This window comes from Aureobasidium pullulans (assembly GCF_000721785.1).
Source record: "Aureobasidium pullulans EXF-150 unplaced genomic scaffold scaffold_3, whole genome shotgun sequence".
Lineage (NCBI taxonomy): Eukaryota > Fungi > Ascomycota > Dothideomycetes > Dothideales > Saccotheciaceae > Aureobasidium > Aureobasidium pullulans.
The window spans coordinates 122,234-140,736 of record NW_021941023.1 but is presented as its reverse complement, the minus strand read 5'-3'; the positions used below and the strand labels follow the sequence as shown (position 1 = coordinate 140,736).

The window sequence follows — 18,503 nt, the reverse complement described above, 5'->3', positions numbered from 1 at the left end:
TCTGGGAGATCGAAAAAGCCCATCGTTACTCTTCAACAGTCTCACCGGCGTTGAAGCTTGCGTGTATGAGATGCCTAAGCTTCAACGACTCACGAATAGATCTTGACCATCCTGCCTCATGTGCCCAAAAAAACCAGAATACTACTTTGGAAGTAATCTGCACTCTACTATCAAGTACGACACTTCACTTCCAAGACACAAAGGGGAAATTGGGAAAAATTTATCTGCATTTTATCATCCCAAAAGAAAAAAATGGTGTGAACTAAAGCTAAACAAGAGAAAAAACGCCATTGATACACATTGGTACTCACGTAATCAACAAAAAGGAAAAAAGGCGGTCAGGGAGGCGCAACTGAATATTTACACAAGTCGTTTCGCAAGGATGAGAGAGAAAGAATCTACTGGCCGGGAGAGACGAGCAGACCATCCTTGTGAGAGTTGTGGTGCCAGCCACCGGCAAGTGCCTCACCACCCTGGGTCTTGGAGTGGTCTGCAATGCGGGCCTCGAGCTCGGGGCGGAAGTGACGGATCAGACCTTGGATGGGCCAGGCGAAGGCCTCACCAAGAGCGCAAATGGTGTGGCCCTCGACCTGCTTGGTGAGCTCTTGCATCATGTCAATCTCGCGAGCGCGGGCTTGACCCTTCTCGAAGCGGTGCATGATCTGCTCGGTCCACTTGGAACCCTCACGGCAGGGAGTGCACTGTCCGCAAGACTCGTGGTGGTAGAACTTGGAGAGACGGGCGATGGCGCGGACGACGTCGGTGCTCTGGTCCATGACAATAACGGCAGCGGTACCGAGACCAGACTGAGAGTCCTTGAGAGCGTCGAAGTCCATGAGTTGGTCGTCGCAAACCTTCTTGGGAAGGATAGGGGTGGAGGAACCACCAGGGATGACAGCCTTGAGGTTGTCCCAGCCACCAATGACACCACCGCAGTGCTTGTCAATCAGCTCGCGGAGAGGGATAGACATCTCCTCCTCGACTGTGCAGGGGTTGTTGACGTGACCAGAGATACAGAAAAGCTTGGTACCAGCGTTACGCTCGCGACCGAAGGAGTTGAACCAGCTGCCACCACGACGAATAATGGTAGGGGCGACGGCAATGGTCTCGACGTTGGCGACGGTCGAAGGGCAACCGAAAAGACCGACGGCGGCAGGGAATGGGGGCTTCAGGCGAGGCTTTCCGGGCTTGCCCTCGAGCGACTCGATGAGGGAAGTCTCCTCACCACAGACGTAGGCTCCCATACCACGGTGGATGTAGATGTCGAAGTCGTATCCAGTACCACAGGCGTTCTTTCCGATGAGACCAGCTTGGTAGGCTTCCTGGATGGCGCGCTGAAGGACGGTGGCCTCGTGGTAGAACTCGCCACGGATGTAGATGTAGGCGGCGGTGCAGTTCATGGCGCGACCGGCGACCAAACATCCCTCGAGCAGCTTGTGGGGGTCCTTGCGCATAATCTCACGGTCCTTGCAGGTTCCGGGCTCACCCTCATCAGCGTTGACGACCAGGTAGCGGGGCTTGGTGTCCTTGTCCCAGTCCTTGAAGTTCATGAACGACCACTTCATGCCCGAGGGGAAACCAGCTCCACCACGGCCACGGAGACCAGAGGCCTTGATTTCCGAGATGATCTGTACCGGATGTGTCAGTATGGTCGCAATTGACTAGCGATGCGTGGCAATGCATACCCAATCGTGACCCTTGTTGATAATCTCCTTGGTCTTGTGCCAGTCACCGTACTTCATTGCGCTCTTGAGGTCGGCTCCATGGTGGCCGTAAAGGTTCTGGAAAATGCGGTCCTGGTCCTGGAGACCACGCTTGTGCTGGACTGGAGGGGCGTCCTGGACGGTAGCGAGACCACGGGCGGAGGTGGTAAGTCTCGAGGTGGTGGCGTTGGCCGACGGCACGACACGGTGCGATGCCGCCGATGTGATTGCTGATGTTGCGCGCGACATGTTGCTGTGTGTAGAGAAGATTGAATTCACAGCTGCCAACCGCGAAGACAAGACGGGGATTGTAGAGAGGCGTAGGTGAAGGTCGAGCGTGCTGGTGGCACCGATGATGTCCAAGACTCTTGAGCGTCGCTCGAGATCGCAGCCAATCAGAACGCAGAACATGACCCGGCTGACTCCATCCAATCACACCTTCCATTTCCACGATTGCTTCTTTCACCAACATTTCGAGCCACTCTTCTCTTGTTCGCCGTCGACTTGATAGGAATCAAGTTTCGATACTCACAAAACACTCTGCAGCTCACACAGTCCCCGAAAAGTACGCTTTGCTACAAGCACTTACCTAATTCAGCTCTCCACCTTCAACGACATATAGTGATGCATCCAGATTGATGCACAATGCTGTCAAGTAAGAACCTGATGCACCTGGATAGAGTAGTCAAGATATCTCGCTGGACTCGAGGCTCTCTCTGAAAATACTTGTGCATCCTTATAGCTACGAGTGGGCAAGTGACATTATTCAACACTGGGAGGCCACGGGCTCCACGAAAACATTATGACGATGCTTTGCGAAGGATGAGGCACAGCAATCGATGCTTCTAACCCCTTCGTTAAAATATAAACCTCCACGTAGGTTCTGTAGTCGCTTTGATCTCCGGATTGGTGAGGATCTAACCCCTCTTCGCGCTACAGGACGATCGCCTTATACAACTACCAAGCCTGGATTTGAAGGATTTAGCTACAGTCTTGGCTGTAACAGTTCCAACATCTGCATGACTACCAGGAATTCGAATATCCACATTTGAACCACGCGATCGGAGATGTGAAGCCTGGTTTCCTGTCAGTACGGCGTCATGTTACAGCGACCAAGACATCTCTTTGCCGATCTGCCTAGATATAAAGCGTCCCTTTCCCGTGGCACTTGTTTTATCGCGAGTCAACTCACATCCTACCAATACAGCTATCCACTACAACTACCAAGATGCTTTCTGTTTCCATTCTCTCAGCCGTCTTGCTGACCTCTCGTCAAGCACTAGCAGCATCCTGCTCAAACTTCACCATCACCACCGACAACATAGACGATACCTATACCAAAACAAGCGATCGCAGTTATGTTATCAGCCAGGGCATCAATTGCCCTTCTACCCAAAACTGCACGATCCCAATCGGTGGCTACATAACCGTTGGTCGCACCCTCAACATCACCACCGACTCAGCGGATTCCCTTTTCGACACCATCGCCTCGACTGTCGACATCCCTTGGAACAAAACCACCACTCAGCAAGTCGGCACTGAATACAAAAGTGGCTATAATGTCCGCAATGGCACATCCGTTCACGTGAACTTCACGCCCTATCTCAGGTGCGCAACCGGTAGACTCTCAGGTTGTGATGGGGGCGACTTGGAGGATATGGTTGTTGAGGCTTGCACGCCATACTCGATTGCTGGAGGTCTGGCCGGTGACATTGGTCCTGTCTTCACGGATCCTGAGGCTGCAGCTGCTTTGACATGTAACCCCTCGAACACAACTCAGGCCATGAACGGTAACTACACAGGTAGCTGTGACTCTACGACTGGCTCTGGTGGCGATACTGGTGATGCTAGTAACTTTGGAGGCGTTTCAGTCTTGCTCCTGTCCGGATCTCTGCTGGTGGCTGTCATGGGTTTCTAGAGGAACAAACATCTCATTCTTCATGTAGTAACAAGCTTCTCGTTAAAGATTCTCCAAGTATTTCATCCAAGCATTGTGTTGTTCCCTAAGGATGAACCAAGATCAAATCTCACCCGGCCAAACCTCATCAGCGATCGCCCTAACCAACTTCAATTTCTCAACCATATCATCATAAGTCAACAAATTACCCTCGCTGTGACTAGCAAATCCACACTGAGGACTAACCCCAATCCTCTGCAAAGCCTGCTCTTTGCTTTCACCCGATCCCTGGGCCACATACTGCGCAGCCTTGTACACGCGATCAACCATCTCCTTCTTATCCTCCAACTCAGGGAACTTGCTAGTCACCACACCCAACACCACAAACTTATCTCTCGGCAAATTCTTCAGCGGTTCAAAGCCTCCAGCGCGAGGGGTATCGTATTCGAGATAATAGGTGCTGACATTGAGGTTTTGGAACAGCTTCGTGGCGATCCGATCGTAACCTCCCTCGCTGAAATGACGCGAATTTACAAAGTTTCCGCGGCAGAGGTGGATTCCGAGGTGCATGTCTGAAGGACGCTGGAAGCAGGAGTTGTAGAAGGAGATGTAGGTGTCGAAAAGCTCGTCTGCGGTTTGGGTGTTTGTTTTGTCGGCTTTCCAGCCGTCGAGCATGGCTTCGGAGCAGAAATCTAAGGGTGCATGTTAGTGGTTGTGATGACGAAGAAGAGTAGTTGTAAACTGGACGCGTACAAGCAAGGTTAGGGTCATCGACTTGAGCGTTTCTCAATCCTGCATCATAGAGGATTTGAAGCTCTGTCTGGTATGCCTTGGCGATATCGTGGAAATATTCCTGATCGTTGGCGTATACCTCCTTTGGGTAAGCTTTGCCAGTCTTGTATCTCAAATGATACCAATTGGGTGCGGCGAGAGTGAGCTTGATGTTACCCCACTGCTCCTTAGGAACAATACTCTTCAAATACTCGAATTGCTCGATATAACTGCTCTTCCCAGTATGTTCGATCTTTCCGGTACAAATCACAGTCTCTCCGGGTACATGGTCTTCTTCGAGGAAGGCAGCAATATCAGGAACATAAGGACGGAAGATATTGGCATCGGGTCCTTGGATTTCGGTGAAGCCTTTCAAAGAAGGGAAGAAAGTGCCCCAGAACATGTGGCGACGATACTCTCCATCGCTGATGGCGTGGAAGCCGCAATCTTGTTGGATTTTGACAATATTCTTGATGGCTTGGTCTTCAATGCTTGGGAGAGAGTCTGAAGCTGCTTTATGCTCGTGTACGTCACGGCGGGCGGCGAGAAGGTTGTCTGGACGTTTGAGGGAGCCTAGATGCTCGGCTCTAAAGGGAGGGTTTCTTGGTGCCGACATGATTGTAAGAGGAAGTCTCTGGAAAGTCAATTGGAACGTGGGAGAATGTGGTTCAACTCGTGGAGAGAGCTGGGGAGGCTGCTCAAGGTTGTTGTCTGGGATGCGGGGTCTGAGATGCCCCACTGCGGAGTTGATATCAAACGTGTCGATCATCTTATCCGACTTGCATCTCTAACCAGCACCTCCACGTAATCCCTAGCTACAAAGTCAAACGTGATATTCTTATAAAAAGCATATGCTACAGCAGACTTCGCTCATCCCTAGTCGATGTGTTGGGCTTTACTGGTTCACAGATCTTCGACACACGAAAGTCATCCAGATTTAGTACCTGGATCGCGTTGTATAAGAGACCGTTTGTGCTCTATAAGCATTCCATCATTCCCACCTCTGATGATTGGCCGAAACAACGCCCCCTTTCTTAACTCAACTCCCAAGCCAAGAAGCTTTTCTACAAGCCAAGCACAGGCATCGTCCTCTCAAAGATAATCGATCATGTTTCAATCTTCCCTCTTCTTACATGAGGTCAAGTTCAACGACAACTCGACAACGCCATGCACTCCACCATCAAGAACGCGTTGCGGCGCTTGAGACCTGACTATATGCCTTTCAGCTTTCGCACCGTATACGAATATCAACGGGATGAAGCCAATGCTTGCAAACCCAATGACCACCATATCCTCTTTCGTCTTGCAGACGTTTTCCTCAGGACGTGGGATTTAGGCTTCACTGCCTTTGGTGGTCCGCCAGTGCATTTCCAAATTCTGCATCAGCGATTTGTGGATAGTAAAGGATACGCTCCGTGGGTCAATGATCAGACTGTACGTATTGGTTCGTAACATCCTGAGATCTACAGCTGATACGTGTTCCAGTATCATGAGCTTTTTGCTGTTTCGCAAGCATTACCTGGCCCGGCGAGCACGAAAATGCTGTTCAATCTTGTCATGTACCATGCTGGTCTTGTATGTGCGACCTTTGGCTTCTTTCTTTGGAGTTTACCTGGAGCTCTCGGGATGTTCTTGCTCTCCATAGGTGTCGGTAAGATAAGTGAAGTTTTGCCTGGCCCGATCTATGGTTTGTTGTCGGGACTCAATGCCTCAACTGTCGGTATCATTGCTCTGGCAGCTGTGCAGGTGAGCATCTACTACCCGGACTTCAGACTCATGAACTAATATCTCGGCAGCTTGCTACCAAAGCCATCACCGACCCGCTTTCGCGAATTTTGGTCATCTTCGGTGCTTGTGCCGGGCTTTGCTATACCGCTCTGTGGTACTTCCCTGTTATGATAGGTATCGGAGGCGTGGTAGCAGTTGTCTGGGACATCTGGCTCAGTCGAGCAATCGGTAAAATTCAAGCCAAACGACAACAAAAGCGGACCAATGAACAGCGTGCTGCCGAAGAGAGTCCAGAAAACGCGTCAAGTATTCCTTTGGAAGATCTATCTCGCCCAGCCACGTCTTCTCAACGAATGGCTACATCCATTCCCGCTCAAAGTCGACCAAACAAGCACGAAACTACTAACACTGAAGCTGCCGAGCGTGTCGCATCAGAAGCGCCTTCGACCCAGGACCACAGCTACTCATCCTCGGTCTGGACCGGCATAGCAATAATCATCCTCTTCTTCGCATCTTTCGCCGCCATCCTCACAGCCCGTGGTGTCCTAAAAACCCCACCTCAGATTCTCGATCTCTTCGCAAACATGTACCTAGCCGGCACCATAATCTTCGGCGGTGGTCCTGTGGTTATTCCTCTACTTCGCGAATACACAGTTGAACCTGGCTGGGTATCATCTCGTGACTTTCTCATCGGTCTGGCTATCATCCAAGCCTTTCCAGGCCCAAACTTCAACTTCGCGGTTTACCTTGGTGCTTTGGCAGTCAAAAGCTCGGATACCACTGGATTTGCTGGCGCTCTGCTCGGTTTCCTCGGTATCTTCGTCCCTGGACTTACACTTTCTGTCGGTGTAGCAGGGATATGGCAAGTCGTGAGGACGAAAGCGGCAGTTGCGAGTGCGTTGAGAGGAATCAATGCAACAGCTGTGGGCTTGGTCTTTACAGCTGTTTACCGTTTATGGGAGATTGGATACTTGACTCCTGATAGTGGACGGGGGAAAAGCTTGGCCAATGATCCTTGGTGGGTCGTTGTGGCTGCTATAACATACTCCGGAAGTGCTTGGTTCAAAGTGCCGCCTGCAATGGCAATCTTGCTAGGAGCCGTGCTTGGCTTGGGATGGTATGGTGTTGCTGGAAAGAGAATCCTGGGATTGTAAGGAGAGTTTGGTCGTGCTAGACGGTCCGGTAATTCTTTAAGACCTTGTTGACGTTTTTCAAAGATACCTCAAACCGGTACTGTTATGCTCGACCTCCCCATGTGCTTGAGTTCGTTATTAACACTGCTATGATAATGCACGATGATTTTCTAAAGTAGAGCTAGGTCCAAGGAGAAGGCGTCAGACAGTCGCTCTCTATGCACGCCGTGCTCGTTCTTGATATCATTATGCATTTACATGGTGGCACGATACGCATCGCCGCAAATTGAGACTCGGAGTAATAAATGTTAGCATACAGTGAGGCAGTACATCGAAGTGCTCTCATGCTGAAGATCATGATCATCACCAACTATCATGATGCTGAGCTCCAGCCCCACAACCTGTCACATGGAGTTGCTTGGACTCTGTTCTCCGTCGCTCCTTCCAACGATAACATCGTCTTGAACTTGCACAACCCAAGAACCCCTTTTCTCGAGCCCTACCTACAAAGGATGCTCCGTCTTGGGCGGGAGCGACAGAACATGGATCAACAGAACTCTTGGCGCACGGCTCACTCTGAACCAATCATGACAGTCAACTTTCCCTCGTGCAACAAGAGTCAGTTCGAGATGGACTTGCATTCAACATGTCTTTCCTGCACGATGACTGATATATCGCCACGAATTATGGGGGCCGCGGGCGATGTTGACGCCTCGGAGATGTAAGTCGTAACTGGCCTCGTGAATATAAGAACAACCACGCATCCGGAGTAGGTATCCAATCCAACACTCAATCATCGACTATGTTGTTGTTATCTCGTATTGCTGCTCTGGCAGCCCTGAGTTGTATCGTCGCTGCTGCTCCTTCCTCAAAGTCTCACAAATCTTCCGCTGTTAACACTACAACATGTGGTGGCCAGACTTATGTCTACCAAGAAATGGCTGGTTATGGATTCGTGCCTGGTAATGCCAGAGACAAGTTCGGTGATACTCTTGGAGGGATTGGTTCCTCCATTGCCATCGACAAGAACACTTGGAAGAAGAAGGGACAATCTTATTCTGGAATCTTGTGGGCTTTACCTGGTAAGTGCGTGACAAAGCGGCTCTGGATATATCTGCTTACTAACACGTAATGTAGACAGAGGATGGAACACACAAGGAACGCTCAACTTCCAGAACCGTGTGCACAAGTTTGAGATTACATTGTCCTTGAACAGCAGTGCGACTGTGAAATCACCCTCGGGACCTAATCTGGACCTCCGATATCTGGATACGGTTCTCTTCACTGACCCCAAGAGTATTCCTGTGACTGGACTAGATCCTGACGCCGATGGCCCATATCTGCAATATCCTGGCTTCCCCCAATTACCCTCTACAACATATACAGGTGACGGCTTTGGCAACAACGGCACAGGCGGCCACAGAGTATCCGTTGACTCCGAAGGCTTGATATTAAATTCGGACGGCTCATTCTGGGTCTCCGATGAATACGGTCCTTACATCTACAAGTTCTCTCCTTCGGGACAAATGCTCGATGCCATTCGTCCACCCAACGCAACAATTCCTCTACGTAACAATACCGAAAGCTTCAATGCCGATTCAGCTCCAGTCTACAACCCCAACTTCGCAATCACACCCGAAGACCCCTCAGATGGAAGAGCAAACAACCAAGGGCTCGAAGGCCTCACCGCATCACCCGATGGCAAAAAACTGTACGCTCTCATGCAGTCAGCACTAAACCAAGAAGGCGGACTCAAGAAGAAGAACCGCCGATACGCTCGCTTGCTTCAATATTCCATCGCTTCCTCCCCAGCAGTCTACGAGGCTGAGTACGTAGTTCCCCTCCCCCTCTACTCCGACGGCAGTGTAGCGGGACAATCAGAAATCCACTTTCTGACTCCAACACAATTCTTCATCCTCGCCAGAGATTCAGGCGCCGGACACGGTCAAGATTCTTCCGAAAGTGTATATCGCCACATCGACATTTTTGACATTTCCAACGCTACGGATATCAAGACTGCTAGCAATGACGCTTTTGACGGCGCTATTGCTTCTACAAAGGGAAGCTTGGATAAAGGCATTCAAGCAGCTACCTATTGCTCTTTCCTAGATTTTAACGTCAATGCTCAACTCAACAGATTTGGGGTGCATAATGGAGGAGCGCAGGATGCAGGACTGTTGAATGAGAAGTGGGAGTCAATCGCTACCGTGCCTGTCAACGGTAATGGAAGTGACGGCGAGTATTTTGTTTTCTCGCTTAGTGACAATGACTTTATCACACAAGATGGTAAGTTCATCGTCCACACCCTCGAAGCAATTGGTGAGATATGCTAACGATAGAGCAGGATATATGGACTTTGGCAAGTACAAGTACAAAGATGCTTCCGGGTTCAACTTGGACAACCAGGCTTTGGTGTTTAAAGTCCAATTGCCCAAGGGCGTTTCACCCTAGATATTTGCCATCTTTGCAGATTGAATGAATAAGTAAGAGTAGCGAAAGATGAAGAGATAGAATTGAGGGAAATCTGTCGATTCCATGTTCATCTACCATCTCCACAATCAGAAAAGTGCTGGGTTCTGTCACGAAAACTTACTAATGTGAGTGAGGTGTCGAGAAAACCAAATATCGAGCCACCCCAAATTCGAAGGTCTTGACTAGGGCACTGGACTCTATGGCGTATTCTCAGAGCATATACTATACTCTTACCATTCCTTATCTTCCTTAGGAGCGGCGCGCTGCTGTCGTAGATGTGAGCATGCATGGTTCTACAACAGATATGTATGTCTCGAGTTGGAGGCGTGGTGAATTTGTCTCGACAACGACATACGTTTGTAAAACCTGTAAAAGTGCACGATGGATTTGAGTAAAATGACTAAGTTCACCGAGAGCCATATTCCAAGGCTGTCTCTGTCTCTCGCCCTCTCTTCGGATGTGGCCTTGAGTTGAAATTTTATCGTGCGTTTCTGCGATCTCATGAGTGATAAAGTTCAGCACTCGGGAGGGTGGAGGGTTGCAATAAGCTTGCTATAGTCACAACAAAACTCGCGCAGTTCGTAAGACTTCATTAGGTGTTGCATATCATATCATAACATCATCTGCCTATTTCAAACGACAGGCTTCCCGTCCTTCTTATTCTTGATGCCTTGGGCAATATCCTTACCTAATCCCTCATCAACCCTGGCAAACATCTTAATGGCCTCTTCAATAACATGCTCAGAAGCTCCGCCGAGATGCGGACACAGATTCTTCAAGAAGTTCTCGCGTCCACCCTCTTCACTGAGCATAGTCTTCCACAACTCCCTCGGTTGCTCAAAGTCCTTGTCGGTAACTTCCGTAGACGCAGAGGTCACTTTACCAACCCATTGTTCATGGGTGGCGAGTTCGTGGCTGCCGTGGGCGAGCTTGGTGTAACTACTGCGAACGTAGTCGGGATCGGCGCCGTAGTTCCCATCCATGCGTCCGGGACCGTCGCGTTGGTACGGACTGTAGACTTGGCTGATGGGTCGGTTGCAAGGGATTTGTTGGTAGTTGGGGCCGAGACGGTAGCGTGCGGCGTCCGGGTAGCTGAACATGCGGGCTTGCAACATGAGATCAGCGGAAGGACCGACACCGGGCACCATTGTTGAAGGCGAGAAAGCAGCTTGCTCGATATCCTGGAAGTAGTTTGTTGGGTTCTTGTTGAATGTGATCTTTCCGATGGGTCTCAAAGGATACTTGTGGTGGGGCCATGTGAAAGTGTTGTCGAAAATATTGATGCCGGAATCTTCTGCTTCCTTGGGGTTCATGATTTGAAGGTTGACAGTGTAAGTAGGATAGTCTCCACGCTCGATAGCATCGTACATGTCCTTGATGTGGTAGTCGGGAGCCTCTCCTGCAAGACGTAGTGCTTCGTCTGCGTGAAGGTTCTGAATGCCAGCGTCAGGCTTGATGTGCCATTTGACGTAGACGAAAGTGCCGTCTTGCTTTCCGAGCTTGTATGTGTGTACACCGAACGCGTTAATGTTACGGAGCTGTAACAAATTGTTAGCAGTGTACTTGTTTGGCTCATGCATTTCCACTCACTGAAGCCGGAATGCCGCGGAGGCCGAAGAGATGCATCAATGCATGAATACCCTCCTGGTTGTTGATATGGTAATCCCAGTACATGTCCGGGTCAGGAATATTCGTGACAGGATGTCTCTTGTGAGATCTGTTGACGCTAGGGAATTTGATGGGATCCCGAATAAAGAAGACTGGCAGACTGTTGAAGACGAAATCTTGGTTTCCTTCTTCGGTGAACAACTTCATGGACCAGCCACGAATATCACGGACAGTATCAGCAGCACCTCTCTCTCCAGCAGTGGTGGAGATGCGGGCAAGAAGGGGAGTCTTCTTTCCTTTTCCAGTCAAGAACTTGGCATCTGTGATGTCTGACAGGTCGTCGGTGACCTCAAACTCTCCCCATGCTCCGGCCGCCTTTGCATGTACGACACGCTCTGGAATACGTTCGCGAGGGAAGTGTGCAAGAGTTTCGATGAGTTGGGTGTCGGCGAGGATACCTAAACCACCGCCGCCATATGTGGTGCGAACTTGGAGCGAAGCAGAAGGATCGGAGACCGGTGCACCTGCCATGGGTTTTTAGCCATGCTTTGGGTGTTTCGAGAAAGAAACGAGCTCACCTTCTTGCAAAGTGTAAACAGGCGGGTTCGCACGTCTGCTTGAAGCATTGAAGTCCGGAGGTGCCATGATGACTATGATTAGGAATTTAGAGCTTGAATGATGAACGATAGAGTCAAATGTATGTGCTCCTAGATGGCGAGCAGCAAGGTCTACTTATCAACATCAGACCCACACATTGATTTCCAGAGTATGTCATTGTTCGGTCAGCACATTTTGCATCGAACAGGCAAGAGCAACCGCAGACGACTGTCGTACCCGCACATCGTGACGTTGAAAAGACTGGGGTCTGCTGGGGAAACACCATTTTGGTGTACGAACTTCGATCATATCTCGTAGATACAATCAATTATATTAAGCTGACCAATGCCATTTCGGCAGTTTGCTGTCAGTGTCAAGGCATGTCCTGAGCGTAGGACACGTTCTCCGACACGTTTTGTCGGGGTCTGTTCCGTAAAGTGTTTGAGAACCCTCTGGTGTTCGTCACCATGACGCCAACGACCATCTGTCTCGTATATGCGATATTTCTCCGTGCTCCATGAAAGCCAGTTCTTCCGGAGATATGATACCAACCTCTCAAGATATGAGCAGGGGGAGGCGAAACATGTGAAGAATTCAAGAAACCAAAGGTGAAAGTGGTGACGAGCATGAACATGGCTGACAAACAAAACGCGTGTTGCGGAGAAGTCTCGGACTGAGATCGCCATGATATTCAGGATGGAATTGTTGACTTGATAAACATTCCCATGCTCGCAATTGATTGGAAACGTGAATGCTTTGTTGCAATTCTTTACAATCGTTAAAACAGTGGAAGAAACTCTTTCATACACCCATAAAACGCCTCGCTGAATGCCTATCCTCCTCCCTTGGACCAACCGATCAAATTCCTAGTTTTCCTTCATACTCTTCTGACCATCATCTATCCAGTCAGGCATACGAGTGCAGCCTCGAATTCATCAACAATTCTTTCCTCGAGTCTGTTCTCAATATCCTTTGAAGCGACGACGGGCTTCTGTCTCGCCAACTCAGCTTCCCTCTCACCGATAGGTGTGATACGCTCGCGGAGGTTGCGCTTACTGCGCAAAAGCCCCTCCACAGTCTCTTTAGCATTTGTGCGGTCGAACTCAAGACTAGGGATCTCAGCAGCAGAAGCACCAGAGCTCGCACCCACAGATCGAAGACGCTCGAGTATCAGGGAGATCAGAGAAAGGGAGTGTGTTTCGCTGGCAAGGCTGAGTGTCAGGGAGCCAGCATATGGGTGACGCAAGGACGGCTGCTTGTTCTCGAGATCGGCTTCTGCACGGCGAAGTTGGGCGGGGAAGCTGTTGAGGAAAGCTCCGATCTCAGATGCAATTGGTGGACCAACTGCCTCGAGCAGGTTCAAGCACAGAGGAAGTATGCCCTTGGACCAGATAGCAAAGACGCGGACAGGCTCGTCGAAAGGGCCTTTGCCGTTCATGTTGCGAAGGTAGTGAGACAGGTTTGCGGATGAAAGACCAGACAGCACGCCTTCCACGGCCATCTGCTCGGCGATGAAAGTAACAGAAGATAGTTCGAGTAGGAACAAGATAGCAAGTTCACCATAGACAGGGTCGACCGAGTCAGCGGTGACGAGACGATCGGACCATGAGTATAAACTTGTCGCATAGCGCAGGGTGCCAGCGTCAGCGCAGCCAGTCGCAATGGATGAATGAGCAGTTGCAATGCCTGGTATGCGAAGGATACTTTGAAGCAAAGCAGTCAAGAGCACAAAGTCTGCTGGCTGTACGGACTCAGAGTTGGAGTGTACATTGCTGCAGAGTGCTCTGAAGTTCTTGTGGACAGCGTTCAAGATCTCAAGAGGGATGATAGGAACGGCAGGAGCTGATCGCTTTTCCTTCTGTACAGGGTTGTAGACTTGTGGTTGGAGTGCGAGGAAGAGGACACGCAACAGTGTGCGGTAATACTCGACGTCACGAGGAGTGGACGCGACTTCGAAGTCTTGGTTTGAGGTGCGGACAATATCCCAAGCAGTCGCGAGCAGATCGCGAACACCGGTCTCTTTCGACTTGATAGAGGTCAGCTTCTGCAACAGGACAAACGCCAAATCGGCTCGAGTCTGTGCGACGTTATCGAACAACACGGCCGGAATAGAAGCTTCCATGTTTGCCGAGAGCGACTTCTGCACGACCTTTGCAAGGTCTTTTTGCAGTGATGGGATGTCTGCAGCAAAAGTACCGAGCATGATTGCTAACGCTTTCCAGCTTTTGAGAAGATTGACTTGGGCTTCCACCAGTGATAGGTTCACATTGGCTCTGGCAACCTCTTCGACAAAGCCTTGCCTGTTACGACCACTCCAAGATGGCTCGAAGTCCAACATTTGATGAGCAATCTTGCGATCATAGTAGTAGTTTCGGCCAAAATCAGCTTGCTCAAGCGAGGTGCGCTTGAAGTTCTCTAGCTTACACTGCGGGAACTTGATGACGAAGTTCTTGGCCAGGTTTTTATGGAGCGAGTGATTGTATGCATCGACTGCAACTCCGTGGTCGCAGAGGTATCGCAACTTGGTCGCGACAGACTTTGCAGTGGTCGTGTCCCCAAGCTGACGTGCATTGTGAAGATAACGAGCGAGAATACTGGCAGCGTATGCAGCCATCTGGATCTCGTTGGCATAACGAATAGTGCCTTCCATATCGGATTGCTTGTTGTTTGGCACGACCTCAGCGAGCCAATCTGCTGCGCTTCTGAGGAAATCGGCGTGCTTACCGATGCCATGTGTTGCCCATGCCCATTGGTCTTGTGCAAGAGCGACGAACTTGAGAATGGCCATTGCCCGTTTGGGGGAGATGGTTTTGATGTTAGCCAGTTGATCCAGAGCGTACTTCAACAGTGCCTTGCTACCGGTAGCTTGTGCCTTCTCAGTGGTCTTCAGCCTGTCGCGAGGTGTGGTACCTGTGAGTAGGCAGATTGAAAGCCATTGCTGCTTGTTATTTACAACAGCAGAGAACATCTCCCAAATGGTGGTCTCCACATTGATGTCTTGCAATGGCTGGTCAAGCTCTGCAAGGACAGTCAAAAAGCTCTTTGCAGCGTCTGGACTCAAGTGACCAAGAAGAGCAGCTGGCTCAGACTCGGACTGGTTTAGAGTGCGAACAATTGATGTGAACAAGGTCGCGACAGGTGCTTTGTAGGAGTGCTGGGCAGCGAAGAGACGCGCAAGCAGAGGCATAGATTGAAGGAGATTCTTGGTGAGGTAGCTCGCTTTGCGATCGGTAAGTAGGCCAACATTGAGAATAGTCGAGCAGAATGACAAGGCTGCACATGTCTGGTGTCTGATTGGCTCCTCGTTCTCCAAAGGTCCGAGGTTGACTGAAGCGAGGCCTGAGGTGAGGATGTTCAAGATGGGATGATATGTCAGGGAGTGAGGGTTCTCAGCTAGGTATACCTTCAGAAGGTCTTCCGAAGCTTGAGCAAATACGCCAGTCAGCTTAGCAGAGACAGCGGCGTTGTCGTCCACGCTGTATGCGTAGTTGAGTACCTCAGTAGCTGCATTAAGAATGCGTGTGCTGATCTCGCATCTCTCTGCTGGGAAGACGAAGCGCCAGCTTGGGGAACTCTGCAACACATCAAGAAGGATACGTTGGAATGCTGCAAGTACAGCACTGGTGAGCTTTTCGGGTGTGGAACCATGTGCATCAGCCGGGTCATCGAAGCGAGTCACTGCTTTCGTAGTAGCCTTACGAGACACAGCTCTGTTTGCGACGTCTTGAATCAGACCCTCGAAGAGACCTACACAAGCACGAAGCAGATCGTACTGTCCAAGTGGGAGTTCGGTAGCGGTAACGATGGCTGCAAGGCCACCAACATTGTCGTCAACGGAGAGTAATCTGCTGCGTGTCAACAACGACCAAATTCTTTCCGGGTAGATCGACAGCAGAGATTGCATGAGGCGGACGCTGTGAACCAGGAGGTAAAGCGATCCCTCCGATCCAGGCTGCTCAACTTGAGCATGTAGTTCTTCCTCAAAGATCTGGAAAACTACTCTCACGATATCATCATTTCTTTCGAGACCATAACTCAAGCGACCAAGAACATTCTTGGCAGCGTCGATTTCGCCAGCTTTGACTGCAGCATGTACGAGAGAGTCGACGAGTGCGATGATCTCTGCAGCAGCCTCCTTCTCAACAGGTCCGGATGCCAACTCAACATAGCTGGCATTGGACAGCCTAGTGCTCAAAAGTTTGCCGAAGTATTCCAACGCAGAGTGAGGGTAGTTCCAGCAGACAACGTATGGACTGTTCTGATTTAACAAGATGCCAACAGTCCCGGGAGGTATTGTCAGATCGCTCTTTGCTTGGCCGGCATCTCTACCCGAGGTCAGACGCATGTGATGAGCTCTGCCATTTCTTGGTACGAAGAGAGGAATCTCATCAAAAAGTTGAATATGGTTCTGAAGCTCATCTTCCCGGTAGTTTTCGTAGCTTCTTTCGAAAGTTCTGGGCAGAACTTGCGTCAAAGTAGGCATGCTTTCCAGAATGGCAATAATTTCTGATTCCTGGCCGTCCTTCGAAGCTCGACTCTGACTAATCGAAAGTAGACATGTGAGAAGAGGGCGCAGTTCATATGCATAACGCTGCTTGACTTGCTCGAAGAACTTGACGCGCATCCCGCTTTTGTCGGCCAAAAAGTCCTTTACTGGCTGGATTGGTTTGCGAGCTCGCATTCGTGAGAGATTAGGAGGTACTGTGTCGTAAGAGAGAACTGAAAGGACTGCTTGGACGAGATCCGGACCATATTGGAAGAGAGAATATCCAGCTCCGAGAAGGCTGAACAAAGACATCTTTCCACAAACGGCAACGTGAAGATCGAGATCAGCGCCAAATGTCAGCAATAGGCACTCGGATAAGGCTGTAGTCATCTCAAATGTCTGGAGATCAATAGCTGCTACTTTAGCCATGAAAGCGATCACGTCCTCCCCGTCCCCCGATTGAATGTCCAGGATGGCATCGAGAGAGATCTCGCTTTTGGTCTTGATCTCGCTGCTTGTGCCATCTTCGATCTGTGACGAAGCTTCGGCTCTGCTGTTGATGACAGCTTGACGCAAGTTTTGAGCAATAATGCTCCACGCAAGGATGGCGGGACCAGCATGCCTGATGCCCAGTTGCGATTGTGCCGCACCGAGCAGTGTTGAAGTGACCAGACGGACGCATGACTCGTCATCTATGTAGCAACTTCCAGGTAGTTGAGGATAGTTTCCTGGGGTCGATAGAGGAAGCATGTGTTCCACTGTCGCGTCAATTTTGAGTACTTCCAGCGAGATCAAAGACGACAGGCATCGAATGACAATAACCAGATCCGACGTTTCGGGAGATTCGGGTAACACACAGAAAAAATAAGCCTCGTCCATCAGGGAAAACCAATGAACAACCAGATCAGAGTCAGGAATAGCGTCTTGGGCAAAGATGTGGATGTAAGCCAGGCGCAAAGTCAGAACAAGCTGAGTGAATATAGACTTGACGTAGACGTGACCAAGATTTTCGTCGGTAGATAGTAAGCCTGACCAGTTCTCGGAGTTGAGAGAATCCACTTTTGATCGAAGACTATCGAGACATTGCAGGAAGAACGAAGGACTGGGGGACTTCTGAGCTCGCAACACGACAAGAGCGGCTTGCTGAAGAGAGGGTTTCCTCGTGAATGCGACCGACTGCAGGTCTTGAGGTAGCGCGAGACCGACCAGGAGCGCAGACAATGCCAGAATGCTTGACTTCTCTGCGTAGAGAGAGTTCAATAACCTCGGACGTCTCTGTTCTTGTGTATCGAATGTTGACTTAGTGTCTGGCTCAGCAACAGGGTTTATGGACTGGCGGAAGTGAGCGTTGGCAGCCGCGTTCTGGATACCGAGCCGCTCGTCCTGGGACCACTCAGCCAGCATGCGCGAGGCAGAACGTTGCTGCCATTCGAGCAAAACAATCCTCAAAGCGTCCGTCTCTTGAATAGCAGTTTCCTTTGACAACCACAAAGCATCCTCCTTGATCTGATTGATATCATATTGGGCTCCTTCTGTGGGAACAAGGTTGATGGCGGCAGTTCTGGTTTCGAAGTCGGTCTTTGACTGAGATGAGGGAGAAGCAAATGGCGAAAGAGGAGCGCTGAGGATGGAAAGGACAGTCTCGTCTTGGAAGAAGGCGTCTAACGCGGGAGAGGAGGAGGTAGAATCAAGGGCGATGACGGCTCGGTAGGCAGACTCCCACGATCTGTTGTTGTTAGCATATGCGATAGTCGAAAGTGTTGGTAGGCGCATACAGAAGAGGAAGCTCGCGGGCTAGACATTTATCGAGAGCTGGGAAGTAGACAGCCGGCGGAGAGGGCACCATTGTGCAGGTAGTTCTAGTGTATGAGCATGCGCGCCGTCCCAGTCAGGTCGAAATGGCAAATCGCGCGAAAGCTGAGAAGACGAAATAATGGTCTAGATGGATGCTCTTGAGATGGTAGCTGCAAATGCAAGAGACACACGCCAAGACAACGAAACGCGACTTTCAAGAAGCAGGTGCCAAAGAGCTCCAAAAGGCGGGGTGGGCCAATCAGCGCTTGACTCATCCGCATCTTATTGATGCTTTTCTTTGGCGACCAGCGCCT

General features: G+C 50.3%; 7 protein-coding genes across 7 annotated transcripts; 3 read left to right on the top strand and 4 right to left on the bottom strand.

Moving 5' to 3' along the window:
• Nucleotides 1-28: 28 nt before the first annotated feature.
• On the bottom strand, nucleotides 29-2,025 carry M438DRAFT_311991 (NADH-ubiquinone oxidoreductase 51 kDa subunit). Its single transcript, XM_029902503.1, has 2 exons — nucleotides 1,686-2,025; nucleotides 29-1,628 (listed from the first exon to the last, which is right to left on the bottom strand). Exons 1-2 carry the CDS (start codon nucleotides 1,950-1,952, stop codon nucleotides 399-401), a joined length of 1,497 nt encoding a protein of 498 aa, XP_029763600.1. The 5' UTR covers nucleotides 1,953-2,025; the 3' UTR covers nucleotides 29-398.
• A 906-nt stretch (nucleotides 2,026-2,931) lies between these two features.
• M438DRAFT_371845 (uncharacterized protein) lies at nucleotides 2,932-3,621 on the top strand (the record flags this gene model as incomplete). Its single annotated transcript, XM_029908298.1, has 1 exon — nucleotides 2,932-3,621. One exon carries the CDS (start codon nucleotides 2,932-2,934, stop codon nucleotides 3,619-3,621), a length of 690 nt encoding a protein of 229 aa, XP_029763599.1.
• Nucleotides 3,328-4,987, bottom strand: M438DRAFT_311988 (methionine synthase; the record flags this gene model as incomplete). The annotated part of the gene is made up of 2 exons (XM_029902502.1): nucleotides 3,328-4,292; nucleotides 4,354-4,987. The coding sequence occupies 2 exons, from the start codon at nucleotides 4,985-4,987 to the stop codon at nucleotides 3,724-3,726; spliced, it is 1,203 nt and encodes a 400-aa protein (XP_029763598.1). The 3' UTR covers nucleotides 3,328-3,723.
• A 599-nt stretch (nucleotides 4,988-5,586) lies between these two features.
• M438DRAFT_266861 (chromate ion transporter-like protein) lies at nucleotides 5,587-7,253 on the top strand (the record flags this gene model as incomplete). Its single annotated transcript, XM_029900140.1, has 3 exons — nucleotides 5,587-5,805; nucleotides 5,857-6,117; nucleotides 6,168-7,253. 3 exons carry the CDS (start codon nucleotides 5,587-5,589, stop codon nucleotides 7,251-7,253), a joined length of 1,566 nt encoding a protein of 521 aa, XP_029763597.1.
• A 781-nt stretch (nucleotides 7,254-8,034) lies between these two features.
• Nucleotides 8,035-9,683, top strand: M438DRAFT_402832 (outer membrane autotransporter; the record flags this gene model as incomplete). The annotated part of the gene is made up of 3 exons (XM_029909619.1): nucleotides 8,035-8,314; nucleotides 8,370-9,518; nucleotides 9,577-9,683. 3 exons carry the CDS (start codon nucleotides 8,035-8,037, stop codon nucleotides 9,681-9,683), a joined length of 1,536 nt encoding a protein of 511 aa, XP_029763596.1.
• Nucleotides 9,684-10,302: 619 nt separating this feature from the next.
• Nucleotides 10,303-11,843, bottom strand: M438DRAFT_394562 (catalase-domain-containing protein; the record flags this gene model as incomplete). Its single annotated transcript, XM_029909168.1, has 2 exons — nucleotides 10,303-11,242; nucleotides 11,295-11,843. The coding sequence occupies 2 exons, from the start codon at nucleotides 11,841-11,843 to the stop codon at nucleotides 10,337-10,339; spliced, it is 1,455 nt and encodes a 484-aa protein (XP_029763595.1). The 3' UTR covers nucleotides 10,303-10,336.
• Nucleotides 11,844-12,576: 733 nt separating this feature from the next.
• M438DRAFT_311975 (uncharacterized protein) lies at nucleotides 12,577-18,249 on the bottom strand. The gene is made up of 2 exons (XM_029902501.1): nucleotides 18,171-18,249; nucleotides 12,577-18,121 (listed from the first exon to the last, which is right to left on the bottom strand). Exons 1-2 carry the CDS (start codon nucleotides 18,239-18,241, stop codon nucleotides 12,808-12,810), a joined length of 5,385 nt encoding a protein of 1,794 aa, XP_029763594.1. The 5' UTR covers nucleotides 18,242-18,249; the 3' UTR covers nucleotides 12,577-12,807.
• Nucleotides 18,250-18,503: the final 254 nt, after the last annotated feature.